General features: G+C 40.8%; 1 protein-coding gene across 2 annotated transcripts in view; it reads right to left on the bottom strand.

Moving 5' to 3' along the window:
- Positions 1 to 15677, bottom strand: part of CRB1 (crumbs cell polarity complex component 1) — a 56687-nt gene that overhangs the window by 21753 nt on the left and 19257 nt on the right. For both annotated transcript variants that reach the window (XM_075287405.1, XM_075287406.1), the window contains exons 6-8: positions 14720 to 15634; positions 12622 to 13169; positions 11088 to 11253 (exon numbers count right to left, since the gene is read on the bottom strand). In XM_075287405.1, the coding sequence (XP_075143506.1) occupies positions 11088 to 11253; positions 12622 to 13169; positions 14720 to 15634 (1629 nt within the window). The remainder of the gene's footprint in view (positions 1 to 11087; positions 11254 to 12621; positions 13170 to 14719; positions 15635 to 15677) is intronic.

Here is a 15677-nt window from a genome sequence, read left to right as displayed (position 1 = left end):
TCCCATGTAGTAGTGGTAACAAGTAGTGCAATGTAGTAGTGGTAACAAGTAGTGCAATGTAGTAGTGGTAACAAGTAGTCCCATGTAGTAGTGGTAACAAGTAGTCCCATGTAGTAGTGGTAGCAAATAGTGCAATGTAGTAGCGGTAACAAGTAGTGCAATGTAGTAGTGGTAACAAGTAGTCCCATGTAGTAGTGGTAGCAAGTAGTGCAATGTAGTAGTGGTAGCAAGTAGTCCCATGTAGTAGTGGTAACAAGTAGTGCAATGTAGTAGTGGTAACAAGTAGTGCAATGCAGTAGTGGTAACAAGTAGTCCCATGTAGTAGTGGTAGCACGTAGTGCAATGTAGTAGTGGTAGCACGTAATCCCATGTAGTAGTGGTAACAAGTAGTGCAATGTAGTAGTGGTAACAAGTAGTGCAATGTAGTAGTGGTAACAAGTAGTCCCATGTAGTAGTGGTAGCAAGTAGTCCCATGTAGTAGTGGCAGCAAGTAGTGCAATGTAGTAGTGGTAGCAAGTAGTCCCATGTAGTAGTGGTAGCACATAATCCCATGTAGTAGTGGTAACAAGTAGTGCAATGTGGTAGTGGAAGCACGTACTGCAATGTAGTAGTGGTAGCAAGTAGTCCCATGTAGTAGTGGTAACAAGTAGTGCAATGTAGTAGTGGTAACAAGTAGTGCAATGTAGTAGTGGTAACAAGTAGTCCCATGTAGTAGTGGTAGCACGTAGTGCAATGTAGTAGTGGTAGCACGTAATCCCATGTAGTAGTGGTAACAAGTAGTGCAATGTAGTAGTGGTAACAAGTAGTGCAATGTAGTAGTGGTAACAAGTAGTGCAATGTAGTAGTGGTAACAAGTAGTGCAATGTAGTAGTGGTAACAAGTAGTCCCATGTAGTAGTGGTAACAAGTAGTCCCATGTAGTAGTGGTAGCAAATAGTGCAATGTAGTAGTGGTAACAAGTAGTGCAATGTAGTAGTGGTAACAAGTAGTCCCATGTAGTAGTGGTAGCAAGTAGTCCCATGTAGTAGTGGCAGCAAGTAGTGCAATGTAGTAGTGGTAGCAAGTAGTCCCATGTAGTAGTGGTAACAAGTAGTGCAATGTAGTAGTGGTAACAAGTAGTGCAATGCAGTAGTGGTAACAAGTAGTCCCATGTAGTAGTGGTAGCACGTAGTGCAATGTAGTAGTGGTAGCACGTAATCCCATGTAGTAGTGGTAACAAGTAGTGCAATGTAGTAGTGGTAACAAGTAGTGCAATGTAGTAGTGGTAACAAGTAGTCCCATGTAGTAGTGGTAGCAAGTAGTCCCATGTAGTAGTGGCAGCAAGTAGTGCAATGTAGTAGTGGTAGCAAGTAGTCCCATGTAGTAGTGGTAACAAGTAGTGCAATGTAGTAGTGGTAGCAAGTAGTTTAATGTAGTAGTGGTAGCACATAATTCCATGTAGTAGTGGTAACAAGTAGTGCAATGTGGTAGTGGAAGCACGTACTGCAATGTAGTAGTGGTAGCAAGTAGTCCCATGTAGTAGTGGTAACAAGTAGTGCAATGTAGTAGTGGTAACAAGTAGTGCAATGCAGTAGTGGTAACAAGTAGTCCCATGTAGTAGTGGTAGCACGTAGTGCAATGTAGTAGTGGTAGCACGTAATCCCATGTAGTAGTGGTAGCAAGTAGTGCAATGAAGTAGTGGTAACAAGTAGTGCAATGAAGTAGTGGTAACAAGTAGTGCAATGTAGTAGTAGTAACAAGTAGTGCAATGTAGTAGTGGTAACAAGTAGTCCCATGTAGTAGTGGTAGCAAGTAGTTCAATGTAGTAGTGGTAACAAGTAGTGCAATGTAGTAGTGGTAACAAGTAGTCCCATGTAGTAGTGGTAACAAGTAGTGCAATGTAGTAGTGGTAACAAGTAGTGCAATGTAGTAGTGGTAACAAGTAGTGCAATGTAGTAGTGGTAGCACGTAGTGCAATGTAGTAGTGGTAGCACGTAATCCCATGTAGTAGTGGTAGCAAGTAGTGCAATGAAGTAGTGGTAACAAGTAGTGCAATGAAGTAGTGGTAACAAGTAGTGCAATGTAGTAGTAGTAACAAGTAGTGCAATGTAGTAGTGGTAACAAGTAGTCCCATGTAGTAGTGGTAGCAAGTAGTTCAATGTAGTAGTGGTAACAAGTAGTCCCATGTAGTAGTGGTAACAAGGAGTCCCATGTAGTAGTGGTAACAAGTAGTGCAATGTAGTAGTGGTAACAAGTAGTGCAATGTAGTAGTGGTAGCAAGTAGTTCAATGTAGTAGTGGTAACAAGTAGTCCCATGTAGTAGTGGTAGCAAGTAGTTCAATGTAGTAGTGGTAACAAGTAGTCCCATGTAGTAGTGGTAGCAAGTAGTCCCATGTAGTAGTGGTAACAAGTAGTGCAATGTAGTAGTGGTAGCAAGTAGTCCCATGTAGTAGTGGTAACAAGTAGTCCCATGTAGTAGTGGTAACAAGTAGTGCAATGTAGTAGTGGTAGCAAGTAGTCCCATGTAGTAGTGGTAGCAAATAGTGCAATGTAGTAGTGGTAACAAGTAGTGCAATGTAGTAGTGGTAACAAGTAGTGCAATGTAGTAGTGGTAACAAGTAGTCCCATGTAGTAGTGGTAGCAAGTAGTCCCATGTAGTAGTGGCAGCAAGTAGTGCAATGTAGTAGTGGTAGCAAGTAGTCCCATGTAGTAGTGGTAGCACATAATCCCATGTAGTAGTGGTAACAAGTAGTGCAATGTGGTAGTGGAAGCACGTACTGCAATGTAGTAGTGGTAGCAAGTAGTCCCATGTAGTAGTGGTAGCAAGTAGTCCCATGTAGTAGTGGTAACAAGTAGTGCAATGTAGTAGTGGTAACAAGTAGTCCCATGTAGTAGTGGTAGCACGTAGTGCAATGTAGTAGTGGTAGCACGTAATCCCATGTAGTAGTGGTAACAAGTAGTGCAATGTAGTAGTGGTAGCACGTAATCCCATGTAGTAGTGGTAACAAGTAGTGCAATGTAGTAGTGGTAACAAGTAGTGCAATGTAGTAGTGGTAACAAGTAGTCCCATGTAGTAGTGGTAACAAGTAGTCCCATGTAGTAGTGGTAGCAAATAGTGCAATGTAGTAGCGGTAACAAGTAGTGCAATGTAGTAGTGGTAACAAGTAGTCCCATGTAGTAGTGGTAGCAAGTAGTGCAATGTAGTAGTGGTAGCAAGTAGTCCCATGTAGTAGTGGTAACAAGTAGTGCAATGTAGTAGTGGTAACAAGTAGTGCAATGCAGTAGTGGTAACAAGTAGTCCCATGTAGTAGTGGTAGCACGTAGTGCAATGTAGTAGTGGTAGCACGTAATCCCATGTAGTAGTGGTAACAAGTAGTGCAATGTAGTAGTGGTAACAAGTAGTGCAATGTAGTAGTGGTAACAAGTAGTCCCATGTAGTAGTGGTAGCAAGTAGTCCCATGTAGTAGTGGCAGCAAGTAGTGCAATGTAGTAGTGGTAGCAAGTAGTCCCATGTAGTAGTGGTAGCACATAATCCCATGTAGTAGTGGTAACAAGTAGTGCAATGTGGTAGTGGAAGCACGTACTGCAATGTAGTAGTGGTAGCAAGTAGTCCCATGTAGTAGTGGTAACAAGTAGTGCAATGTAGTAGTGGTAACAAGTAGTGCAATGTAGTAGTGGTAACAAGTAGTCCCATGTAGTAGTGGTAGCACGTAGTGCAATGTAGTAGTGGTAGCACGTAATCCCATGTAGTAGTGGTAACAAGTAGTGCAATGTAGTAGTGGTAACAAGTAGTGCAATGTAGTAGTGGTAACAAGTAGTGCAATGTAGTAGTGGTAACAAGTAGTGCAATGTAGTAGTGGTAACAAGTAGTCCCATGTAGTAGTGGTAACAAGTAGTCCCATGTAGTAGTGGTAGCAAATAGTGCAATGTAGTAGTGGTAACAAGTAGTGCAATGTAGTAGTGGTAACAAGTAGTCCCATGTAGTAGTGGTAGCAAGTAGTCCCATGTAGTAGTGGCAGCAAGTAGTGCAATGTAGTAGTGGTAGCAAGTAGTCCCATGTAGTAGTGGTAACAAGTAGTGCAATGTAGTAGTGGTAACAAGTAGTGCAATGCAGTAGTGGTAACAAGTAGTCCCATGTAGTAGTGGTAGCACGTAGTGCAATGTAGTAGTGGTAGCACGTAATCCCATGTAGTAGTGGTAACAAGTAGTGCAATGTAGTAGTGGTAACAAGTAGTGCAATGTAGTAGTGGTAACAAGTAGTCCCATGTAGTAGTGGTAGCAAGTAGTCCCATGTAGTAGTGGCAGCAAGTAGTGCAATGTAGTAGTGGTAGCAAGTAGTCCCATGTAGTAGTGGTAACAAGTAGTGCAATGTAGTAGTGGTAGCAAGTAGTTTAATGTAGTAGTGGTAGCACATAATTCCATGTAGTAGTGGTAACAAGTAGTGCAATGTGGTAGTGGAAGCACGTACTGCAATGTAGTAGTGGTAGCAAGTAGTCCCATGTAGTAGTGGTAACAAGTAGTGCAATGTAGTAGTGGTAACAAGTAGTGCAATGCAGTAGTGGTAACAAGTAGTCCCATGTAGTAGTGGTAGCACGTAGTGCAATGTAGTAGTGGTAGCACGTAATCCCATGTAGTAGTGGTAGCAAGTAGTGCAATGAAGTAGTGGTAACAAGTAGTGCAATGAAGTAGTGGTAACAAGTAGTGCAATGTAGTAGTAGTAACAAGTAGTGCAATGTAGTAGTGGTAACAAGTAGTCCCATGTAGTAGTGGTAGCAAGTAGTTCAATGTAGTAGTGGTAACAAGTAGTGCAATGTAGTAGTGGTAACAAGTAGTCCCATGTAGTAGTGGTAACAAGTAGTGCAATGTAGTAGTGGTAACAAGTAGTGCAATGTAGTAGTGGTAACAAGTAGTGCAATGTAGTAGTGGTAGCACGTAGTGCAATGTAGTAGTGGTAGCACGTAATCCCATGTAGTAGTGGTAGCAAGTAGTGCAATGAAGTAGTGGTAACAAGTAGTGCAATGAAGTAGTGGTAACAAGTAGTGCAATGTAGTAGTAGTAACAAGTAGTGCAATGTAGTAGTGGTAACAAGTAGTCCCATGTAGTAGTGGTAGCAAGTAGTTCAATGTAGTAGTGGTAACAAGTAGTCCCATGTAGTAGTGGTAACAAGGAGTCCCATGTAGTAGTGGTAACAAGTAGTGCAATGTAGTAGTGGTAACAAGTAGTGCAATGTAGTAGTGGTAGCAAGTAGTTCAATGTAGTAGTGGTAACAAGTAGTCCCATGTAGTAGTGGTAGCAAGTAGTTCAATGTAGTAGTGGTAACAAGTAGTCCCATGTAGTAGTGGTAACAAGTAGTCCCATGTAGTAGTGGTAACAAGTAGTCCCATGTAGTAGTGGTAGCAAATAGTGCAATGTAGTAGTGGTAACAAGTAGTGCAATGTAGTAGTGGTCACAAGTAGTCCCATGTAGTAGTGATAGCAAGTAGTCCCATGTAGTAGTGGCAGCAAGTAGTGCAATGTAGTAGTGGTAGCAAGTAGTCCCATGTAGTAGTGGTAACAAGTAGTGCAATGTAGTAGTGGTAACAAGTAGTGCAATGCAGTAGTGGTAACAAGTAGTCCCATGTAGTAGTGGTAGCACGTAGTGCAATGTAGTAGTGGTAGCACGTAATCCCATGTAGTAGTGGTAACAAGTAGTGCAATGTAGTAGTGGTAACAAGTAGTGCAATGTAGTAGTGGTAACAAGTAGTCCCATGTAGTAGTGGTAGCAAGTAGTCCCATGTAGTAGTGGCAGCAAGTAGTGCAATGTAGTAGTGGTAGCAAGTAGTCCCATGTAGTAGTGGTAACAAGTAGTGCAATGTAGTAGGGGTAGCAAGTAGTTCAATGTAGTAGTGGTAGCAAGTAGTCCCATGTAGTAGTGGTAACAAGTAGTGCAATGTAGTAGTGGTAGCAAGTAGTCCCATGTAGTAGTGGTAACAAGTAGTCCCATGTAGTAGTGGTAACAAGTAGTGCAATGTAGTAGTGGTAGCAAGTAGTCCCATGTAGTAGTGGTAGCAAATAGTGCAATGTAGTAGTGGTAACAAGTAGTGCAATGTAGTAGTGGTAACAAGTAGTGCAATGTAGTAGTGGTAACAAGTAGTCCCATGTAGTAGTGGTAGCAAGTAGTCCCATGTAGTAGTGGCAGCAAGTAGTGCAATGTAGTAGTGGTAGCAAGTAGTCCCATGTAGTAGTGGTAGCACATAATCCCATGTAGTAGTGGTAACAAGTAGTGCAATGTGGTAGTGGAAGCACGTACTGCAATGTAGTAGTGGTAGCAAGTAGTCCCATGTAGTAGTGGTAACAAGTAGTGCAATGTAGTAGTGGTAACAAGTAGTGCAATGTAGTAGTGGTAACAAGTAGTCCCATGTAGTAGTGGTAGCACGTAGTGCAATGTAGTAGTGGTAGCACGTAATCCCATGTAGTAGTGGTAACAAGTAGTGCAATGTAGTAGTGGCAACAAGTAGTGCAATATAGTAGTGGTAACAAGTAGTGCAATGTAGTAGTGGTAACAAGTAGTGCAATGTAGTAGTGGTAACAAGTAGTCCCATGTAGTAGTGGTAACAAGTAGTCCCATGTAGTAGTGGTAGCAAATAGTGCAATGTAGTAGTGGTAACAAGTAGTGCAATGTAGTAGTGGTAACAAGTAGTCCCATGTAGTAGTGGTAGCAAGTAGTGCAATGTAGTAGTGGTAGCAAGTAGTCCCATGTAGTAGTGGTAACAAGTAGTGCAATGTAGTAGTGGTAACAAGTAGTGCAATGCAGTAGTGGTAACAAGTAGTCCCATGTAGTAGTGGTAGCACGTAGTGCAATGTAGTAGTGGTAGCACGTAATCCCATGTAGTAGTGGTAACAAGTAGTGCAATGTAGTAGTGGTAACAAGTAGTGCAATGTAGTAGTGGTAACAAGTAGTCCCATGTAGTAGTGGTAGCAAGTAGTCCCATGTAGTAGTGGCAGCAAGTAGTGCAATGTAGTAGTGGTAGCAAGTAGTCCCATGTAGTAGTGGTAACAAGTAGTGCAATGTAGTAGTGGTAGCAAGTAGTCCCATGTAGTAGTGGTAGCACATAATTCCATGTAGTAGTGGTAACAAGTAGTGCAATGTGGTAGTGGAAGCACGTACTGCAATGTAGTAGTGGTAGCAAGTAGTCCCATGTAGTAGTGGTAACAAGTAGTGCAATGTAGTAGTGGTAACAAGTCGTGCAATGCAGTAGTGGTAACAAGTAGTCCCATGTAGTAGTGGTAGCACGTAGTGCAATGTAGTAGTGGTAGCACGTAATCCCATGTAGTAGTGGTAGCAAGTAGTGCAATGAAGTAGTGGTAACAAGTAGTGCAATGAAGTAGTGGTAACAAGTAGTGCAATGTAGTAGTAGTAACAAGTAGTGCAATGTAGTAGTGGTAACAAGTAGTCCCATGTAGTAGTGGTAGCAAGTAGTTCAATGTAGTAGTGGTAACAAGTAGTGCAATGTAGTAGTGGTAACAAGTAGTCCCATGTAGTAGTGGTAACAAGTAGTGCAATGTAGTAGTGGTAACAAGTAGTGCAATGTAGTAGTGGTAACAAGTAGTGCAATGTAGTAGTGGTAGCACGTAGTGCAATGTAGTAGTGGTAGCACGTAATCCCATGTAGTAGTGGTAGCAAGTAGTGCAATGAAGTAGTGGTAACAAGTAGTGCAATGAAGTAGTGGTAACAAGTAGTGCAATGTAGTAGTAGTAACAAGTAGTGCAATGTAGTAGTGGTAACAAGTAGTCCCATGTAGTAGTGGTAGCAAGTAGTTCAATGTAGTAGTGGTAACAAGTAGTCCCATGTAGTAGTGGTAACAAGTAGTCCCATGTAGTAGTGGTAACGAGTAGTCCCATGTAGTAGTGGTAACAAGTAGTCCCATGTAGTAGTGGTAACAAGTAGTGCAATGTAGTAGTGGTAACAAGTAGTGCAATGTAGTAGTGGTAGCAAGTAGTTCAATGTAGTAGTGGTAACAAGTAGTTCAATGTAGTAGTGGTAACAAGTAGTCCCATGTAGTAGTGGTAATAAGTAGTCCCATGTAGTAGTGGTAACAAGTAGTCCCATGTAGTAGTGGTAACAAGTAGTCCCATGTAGTAGTGGTAACAAGTAGTCCCATGTAGTAGTGGTAGCACGTAGTGCAATGTAGTAGTGGTAGCAAGTAGTCCCATGTAGTAGTGGTAACAAGTAGTCCCATGTAGTAGTGGTAGCACGTAGTGCAATGTAGTAGTGGTAGCACGTAATCCCATGTAGTAGTGGTAACAAGTAGTGCAATGTAGTAGTGGTAACAAGTAGTGCAATGTAGTAGTGGTAACAAGTTGTCCCATGTAGTAGTGGTAGCAAGTAGTCCCATGTAGTAGTGGCAGCAAGTAGTGCAATGTAGTAGTGGTAGCAAGTAGTCCCATGTAGTAGTGGTAACAAGTAGTGCAATGTAGTAGGGGTAGCAAGTAGTTCAATGTAGTAGTGGTAGCAAGTAGTCCCATGTAGTAGTGGTAACAAGTAGTGCAATGTAGTAGTGGTAGCAAGTAGTCCCATGTAGTAGTGGTAACAAGTAGTCCCATGTAGTAGTGGTAACAAGTAGTGCAATGTAGTAGTGGTAGCAAGTAGTCCCATGTAGTAGTGGTAGCAAATAGTGCAATGTAGTAGTGGTAACAAGTAGTGCAATGTAGTAGTGGTAACAAGTAGTGCAATGTAGTAGTGGTAACAAGTAGTCCCATGTAGTAGTGGTAGCAAGTAGTCCCATGTAGTAGTGGCAGCAAGTAGTGCAATGTAGTAGTGGTAGCAAGTAGTCCCATGTAGTAGTGGTAGCACATAATCCCATGTAGTAGTGGTAACAAGTAGTGCAATGTGGTAGTGGAAGCACGTACTGCAATGTAGTAGTGGTAGCAAGTAGTCCCATGTAGTAGTGGTAACAAGTAGTGCAATGTAGTAGTGGTAACAAGTAGTGCAATGTAGTAGTGGTAACAAGTAGTCCCATGTAGTAGTGGTAGCACGTAGTGCAATGTAGTAGTGGTAGCACGTAATCCCATGTAGTAGTGGTAACAAGTAGTGCAATGTAGTAGTGGTAACAAGTAGTGCAATGTAGTAGTGGTAACAAGTAGTGCAATGTAGTAGTGGTAACAAGTAGTGCAATGTAGTAGTGGTAACAAGTAGTCCCATGTAGTAGTGGTAACAAGTAGTCCCATGTAGTAGTGGTAGCAAATAGTGCAATGTAGTAGTGGTAACAAGTAGTGCAATGTAGTAGTGGTAACAAGTAGTCCCATGTAGTAGTGGTAGCAAGTAGTGCAATGTAGTAGTGGTAGCAAGTAGTCCCATGTAGTAGTGGTAACAAGTAGTGCAATGTAGTAGTGGTAACAAGTAGTGCAATGCAGTAGTGGTAACAAGTAGTCCCATGTAGTAGTGGTAGCAGGTAGTGCAATGTAGTAGTGGTAGCACGTAATCCCATGTAGTAGTGGTAACAAGTAGTGCAATGTAGTAGTGGTAACAAGTAGTGCAATGTAGTAGTGGTAACAAGTAGTCCCATGTAGTAGTGGTAGCAAGTAGTCCCATGTAGTAGTGGCAGCAAGTAGTGCAATGTAGTAGTGGTAGCAAGTAGTCCCATGTAGTAGTGGTAACAAGTAGTGCAATGTAGTAGTGGTAGCAAGTAGTTTAATGTAGTAGTGGTAGCACATAATTCCATGTAGTAGTGGTAACAAGTAGTGCAATGTGGTAGTGGAAGCACGTACTGCAATGTAGTAGTGGTAGCAAGTAGTCCCATGTAGTAGTGGTAACAATTAGTGCAATGTAGTAGTGGTAACAAGTAGTGCAATGCAGTAGTGGTAACAAGTAGTCCCATGTAGTATTGGTAGCACGTAGTGCAATGTAGTAGTGGTAGCACGTAATCCCATGTAGTAGTGGTAGCAAGTAGTGCAATGAAGTAGTGGTAACAAGTAGTGCAATGAAGTAGTGGTAACAAGTAGTGCAATGTAGTAGTAGTAACAAGTAGTGCAATGTAGTAGTGGTAACAAGTAGTCCCATGTAGTAGTGGTAACAAGTAGTGCAATGTAGTAGTGGTAACAAGTAGTCCCATGTAGTAGTGGTAACAAGTAGTGCAATGTAGTAGTGGTAACAAGTAGTGCAATGTAGTAGTGGTAACAAGTAGTGCAATGTAGTAGTGGTAGCACGTAGTGCAATGTAGTAGTGGTAGCACGTAATCCCATGTAGTAGTGGTAGCAAGTAGTGCAATGAAGTAGTGGTAACAAGTAGTGCAATGAAGTAGTGGTAGCACGTAATCCCATGTAGTAGTGGTAGCAAGTAGTGCAATGAAGTAGTGGTAACAAGTAGTGCAATGTAGTAGTGGTAACAAGTAGTGCAATGTAGTAGTAGTAACAAGTAGTGCAATGTAGTAGTGGTAACAAGTAGTCCCATGTAGTAGTGGTAGCAAGTAGTTCAATGTAGTAGTGGTAACAAGTAGTCCCATGTAGTAGTGGTAACAAGTAGTCCCATGTAGTAGTGGTAACAAGTAGTCCCATGTAGTAGTGGTAACAAGTAGTCCCATGTAGTAGTGGTAACAAGTAGTGCAATGTAGTAGTGGTAACAAGTAGTGCAATGTAGTAGTGGTAGCAAGTAGTTCAATGTAGTAGTGGTAACAAGTAGTTCAATGTAGTAGTGGTAACAAGTAGTCCCATGTAGTAGTGGTAACAAGTAGTCCCATGTAGTAGTGGTAACAAGTAGTGCAATGTAGTAGTGGTAACAAGTAGTGCAATGTAGTAGTGGTAGCAAGTAGTTCAATGTAGTAGTGGTAACAAGTAGTTCAATGTAGTAGTGGTAACAAGTAGTCCCATGTAGTAGTGGTAATAAGTAGTCCCATGTAGTAGTGGTAACAAGTAGTCCCATGTAGTAGTGGTAACAAGTAGTCCCATGTAGTAGTGGTAACAAGTAGTGCAATGTAGTAGTGGTAACAAGTAGTGCAATGTAGTAGAGTAGTGGTAGCACGTAGTCCCATGGCAGCTACAAGGTTAAAAATTATAACCCTCTCACCCTGTTTTCTGACTCTGGGATAACTGACTGTACCTCTGTAAGGACATGTTTCCTAATCCTTGTACTTACATTCATATCCTCCAGGCACAGGCTGGCACACAGACCCAGGAGGACATTGAGTGAGCTGGCACCAGTTTAGGTCTTCGCATGTTTTTTCTGAGGCATTGAATGAAGAACATGAGCAATTATTGCCATCTGTACCATCACAAGAGCTTCCATTCTGGCAAAGGCTGGGCTAAGGCGACAAGAGATAAGTTGTTAAGTATTCATGTCATGAATCACACATTACAGATGAGCACATTCTCTTCTATACTGATTCTCCAAAAGGCCGTGCTACAAATCTCTAGTCCTCATTTAAACTCCAAGGTCTTTCCCGGGACCTTCAGATGTAGCAGCTGCTGAACAAACGTTCACATACTACTGAGGTGCGGCAATTGCCATTACAAGTTGTGCTTCCCGAATAGTGTTGTCATGCTCCCTTACTACTATAGAGTAGCATGCTGGTGATGTTGGTGGCTGCTCCCTCTCTTAATACTGATGACCTATTCATAGAATACATTTGGATTGATGTTAGAGAATGGGGTTGTCCATTTTCAACAAGTAGTTTATATTGTTTTTTATCATGAAAAGTTGAACAATTTTCCAATATACAGGACTTTCTGTATCAATTCCTTGTGGTTTTCTAGATCTCTGCTTGCTGTCATCACTCCTGGTAGATAAAAATCAGTCCAATGTCATGTGCTATAAAGTCCATGGTCATGTGATATACACGAAGGTGCACGGCTCATAGTCACAGCACAGTAATCAGACATCTACCTAGTAATGAGCCGTGCACCTGTATATCCATCACATGACCATGGACTGTACATCACATGACCATAGACTGTATATCACATGACCATAGACTGTATATCACATGACCATGGACTGTATATCACATGACCATAGACTGTATATCACATGACCATGGACTGTATATCACATGACCATAGACTATATATCACATGACCATAGACTGTATATCACATGACCATGGACTGTATATCACATGACCATAGACTATATTTCACATGACCATGGACTGTATATCACATGACCATGGACTGTATATCACATGACCATAGACTGTAAATCACATGACCATGGACTGATTTTTATCCACTAGAAGTAAACAATAGATGACAACAAGCCGAGGTCTAGAAAACAGCGAGGAATTGATATAAAAAGTATATTGAGAAAGTGTACAACTTTTCAGTATACAAACAATAACATGTATTTGTGGGAACTGGACAACCCCTTTAACCTCTACATGATATTTTGCCTCTATTATTCCAGCTAGAAAGTATGAATACATTGACAACTGGGTGTTTCCTGTTGGAGGAGGTGTGATCCCCATACAGTCTGATATTTTTGTATTGGTGTTGCTAATGTCAGACTTTATAAGGACAAATCCATTTAACAATAGAGAGTTTTACATTTATTCCTAAATACCATACTCAGGCGGAACAACAAAGTATTTAGAATATTAAGAATTTTTTTCAAGTATTTTGCTCAATAAACATATCATGCAACCCAGTTTTGTCAGACACAATCTGACTCTTACCTTACATCCTATGTCACTTAAGCATCCTCTAGTTACATTGATCAAAGTTGGATTTCCCGAATTATTTGAGTCGGAGGTACTGAAAAACTCAAGGGCTGTGCCATCAATCCTCAGATCTTGAATGCAGCCATTAAAATACTCCCCTCTTTTGATGGTCTCCAATTGATTGTCCATTCCTCCAACATATAGAAAACCTATATACTGTCCTCTTCTAATGTCCATAGATATTAAATCCAGTGGTAGCGATGAAGTAAATAGATACAGTTTATTTTGTGTCCACTTCATAGTAACCAGATGAAATTCACCATCGTTGATGCCATGTTGTCCCTGGGCCATGATGCCATTTCCAGCTCTTGCTGTCAGTTTACCAGACTCCAGTGATACTATAACATTGTAGTCAGTAGAGTTCCCTATAGCAAACAGGACGCCAGCATCACGTTTTGTTCTGACAAATGCAGATATAGTCGTGTCATTATCGTGTTCCATCTTTATTCGGAAAACAGCATAAGAGGATACATTTCTATAACCAAATCCGGCAGCTTCATATTCTAGCAGGGGCAAAGTAATAATTGATATCAGGGTTAAAACAAAGGAAAACTGAGATGTACAGAACTAGTAAAAACACAAAAATAAAACCATACTGGAGAGAGTAGGTAACTGGGAATGTCTCCTGTGTCAGATCATTTTACATTTTTAATAACTTTTTTCTTTTTAGCAAAAACATGAAAGTCGAGATTCCATATTATCTACTTCGATGTCACATCATCATTACCCAGTTAGGATTAGAGAAGGGGCTTTGCTTCTTTCTATTATTCTTAGTTAGATGGGTGTGAGGTACAATGGTATTTACACCATTTCCTTACGATTTTCTTGCATGTAATACATCTATTGTGCTGCTGTAGATTATTTCCCAATAGCCCACTTTAGAGATGGATAGTTGGGATTAAGTCCTATAGAGCTGCAGCAAGATGGATCACATATTACAGTATTTTGATGTGACCCACGAGATAGTAAATGGGTTTTAATTTTTTTTTTAGCTGTTTTAGTTGCTGTCTTCTATACGCTGATAAAGATGTTTAATTCTATTTGGGAAGGAGGATTACATTTTTTGGATTATTTATATGTACCTCTTTCTCCATGGGGTTATATCTTGAAAATATTGTTTCGGACCTTGTAGATCTAACTTTTAGTATATCCCTGCCCCCACAAGCAAAACAATTTGCTTTATCCAAGCAAAGTTAAGTCCACCTTTTTTTCTTTCTCATTTGAGATTGGGTGCTGGATCTGACACATGACAGACACAACAGCAGCTATTGGGGTATCTGGTTGGAAATATTTTATTACGAGGGTGTACTTAGTTTGAAAATGTTGAGAAACACAGTCCTAAAAAGACCCCAGATCATCTCTGCAGTTTAAGTTAAGAGGCTGCATTCTCCCTTTAAATGGGGCTAAATATGTCAGCCATGGTTACAGGGGAAATCAGCCCCCCCACACACTAAAAAAAGTAATATTATGTAATGTTAAAATGCCACCAAACCTCAACTAGGATCTTATGTGAGGCACAATGTCAAATAAATAGCAAAACATTACAACAAGTTCTACCCCTGACAACATACTACAATGTGTCAACTGCAAAAAAATTACCGTAATGTAGAAGAAAAACTATTTTAGGCTGAAGCCCCACGTTACAGAAACGCAGCATTTTTTGTTGAAGATCTGGCAACGTTTTTTTGAGCTACTCCTGATTTTGGCTTAAAAAAACGCAGCAAAATCTAACAACAAAAAAATATAATTTCCACAATGTTGGACCTTAGCCTTAAAACGTTTTTAATAGCATTTTGTGCTATTAATATAATGGGAAACATGTGAAAAACACAATACTTTTCTCTCCATTTCTTGCTTATAAGAAAAAAACACGCACAAATAAAAATAACCTAAAAATGTGTCACTGAAAAAAGTCGAAAAAATTACTTGAATAACCCAAATGAGAAAAAATTATATTGAATGTCAATTACAGTAAGTTATATTTTGAGGGTGAACATACACCTAGATATTAATATTTCATCCTATGGGTAGCCTCATCCATTGCTCTAGTTACCTGTGGAGCAGTTGTCTCCTCTATAAGGCCGATGGCAGTCGCAGTAATAGCTCAGCCATAAGTTAATACATTCGCCCCTGTTTCCACATGGTTGACCCTCACAATGGTCGCGTCTCTTGCAGCCAACGTCAATGTTAGCTAATTTGCCATCTTCCTCTGTAATAATTTTGGCGCCAACCATAATATCCCGCATGCAGCCAACAAACTGCTTCTGGATTGTAGCTGCTCCAGTAATATTGGTTCCTGGTGATCTTCCACCTCCAAGTAATATTTCCTGGAACTCCATATTTGATGCATTTCCTAGGTGAGACCGGTTCGCACACGTAATTCCACAAGATGGATCAAGCAACTTTAAATGAACGTCTTCTTGAAAGATTATTTCGACCGTATGCCAAAGATCATCGCTGACATTGTGAGGTAAATGTAAAAGAGTAAGCAACTGGCCATTATAGTGTAAAGATAAGAACAAGAAGCCATTTTGAAGATCTAGTCTCAAGGCTGATGTGTGCTGTCCCAGAAGTAATATGGCAGCCGATGTCTGTACAGTGCGGAAGGTGAACACTACATTGAAAGGTTCGCCTCTTTGAGGCTCTAATGTGAGGGGAAGAATAGTCCTACCATTAAATGAGAGTGTAGTCTGTGTCTCGCAATAAGGGCCTGAAAACCCTGCCGCGCACACGCAGGTATGGTAGTGTTTATTGTCATTTAAATAAGGTATACAGGAGCCACCATTTTGGCATACGTTCTCCTCACAGCCAGTAAGAATGTACACGCAGTCTGGACCTCCATAATAATGTCCATTTAAGATGTATGTAGGACAGTGACAGATGTAACTACCAAGAAGATTCTCACAAGTGCCTCCATTTTGACAAGGAGCTGACTCGCACTCATTGATGTCTTGCTCACAGTGGACACCTAACATGAAGAGACAAAAATAAGTCATCTGTATTCTAGATTA

The sequence above is a fragment of the Leptodactylus fuscus genome, chromosome 9 (assembly GCF_031893055.1).
Source record: "Leptodactylus fuscus isolate aLepFus1 chromosome 9, aLepFus1.hap2, whole genome shotgun sequence".
In the NCBI taxonomy this organism is placed as follows: domain Eukaryota; kingdom Metazoa; phylum Chordata; class Amphibia; order Anura; family Leptodactylidae; genus Leptodactylus; species Leptodactylus fuscus.
Note: the sequence above shows the minus strand (reverse complement) of the source record. Positions and strands in the feature narration are given on the sequence as shown.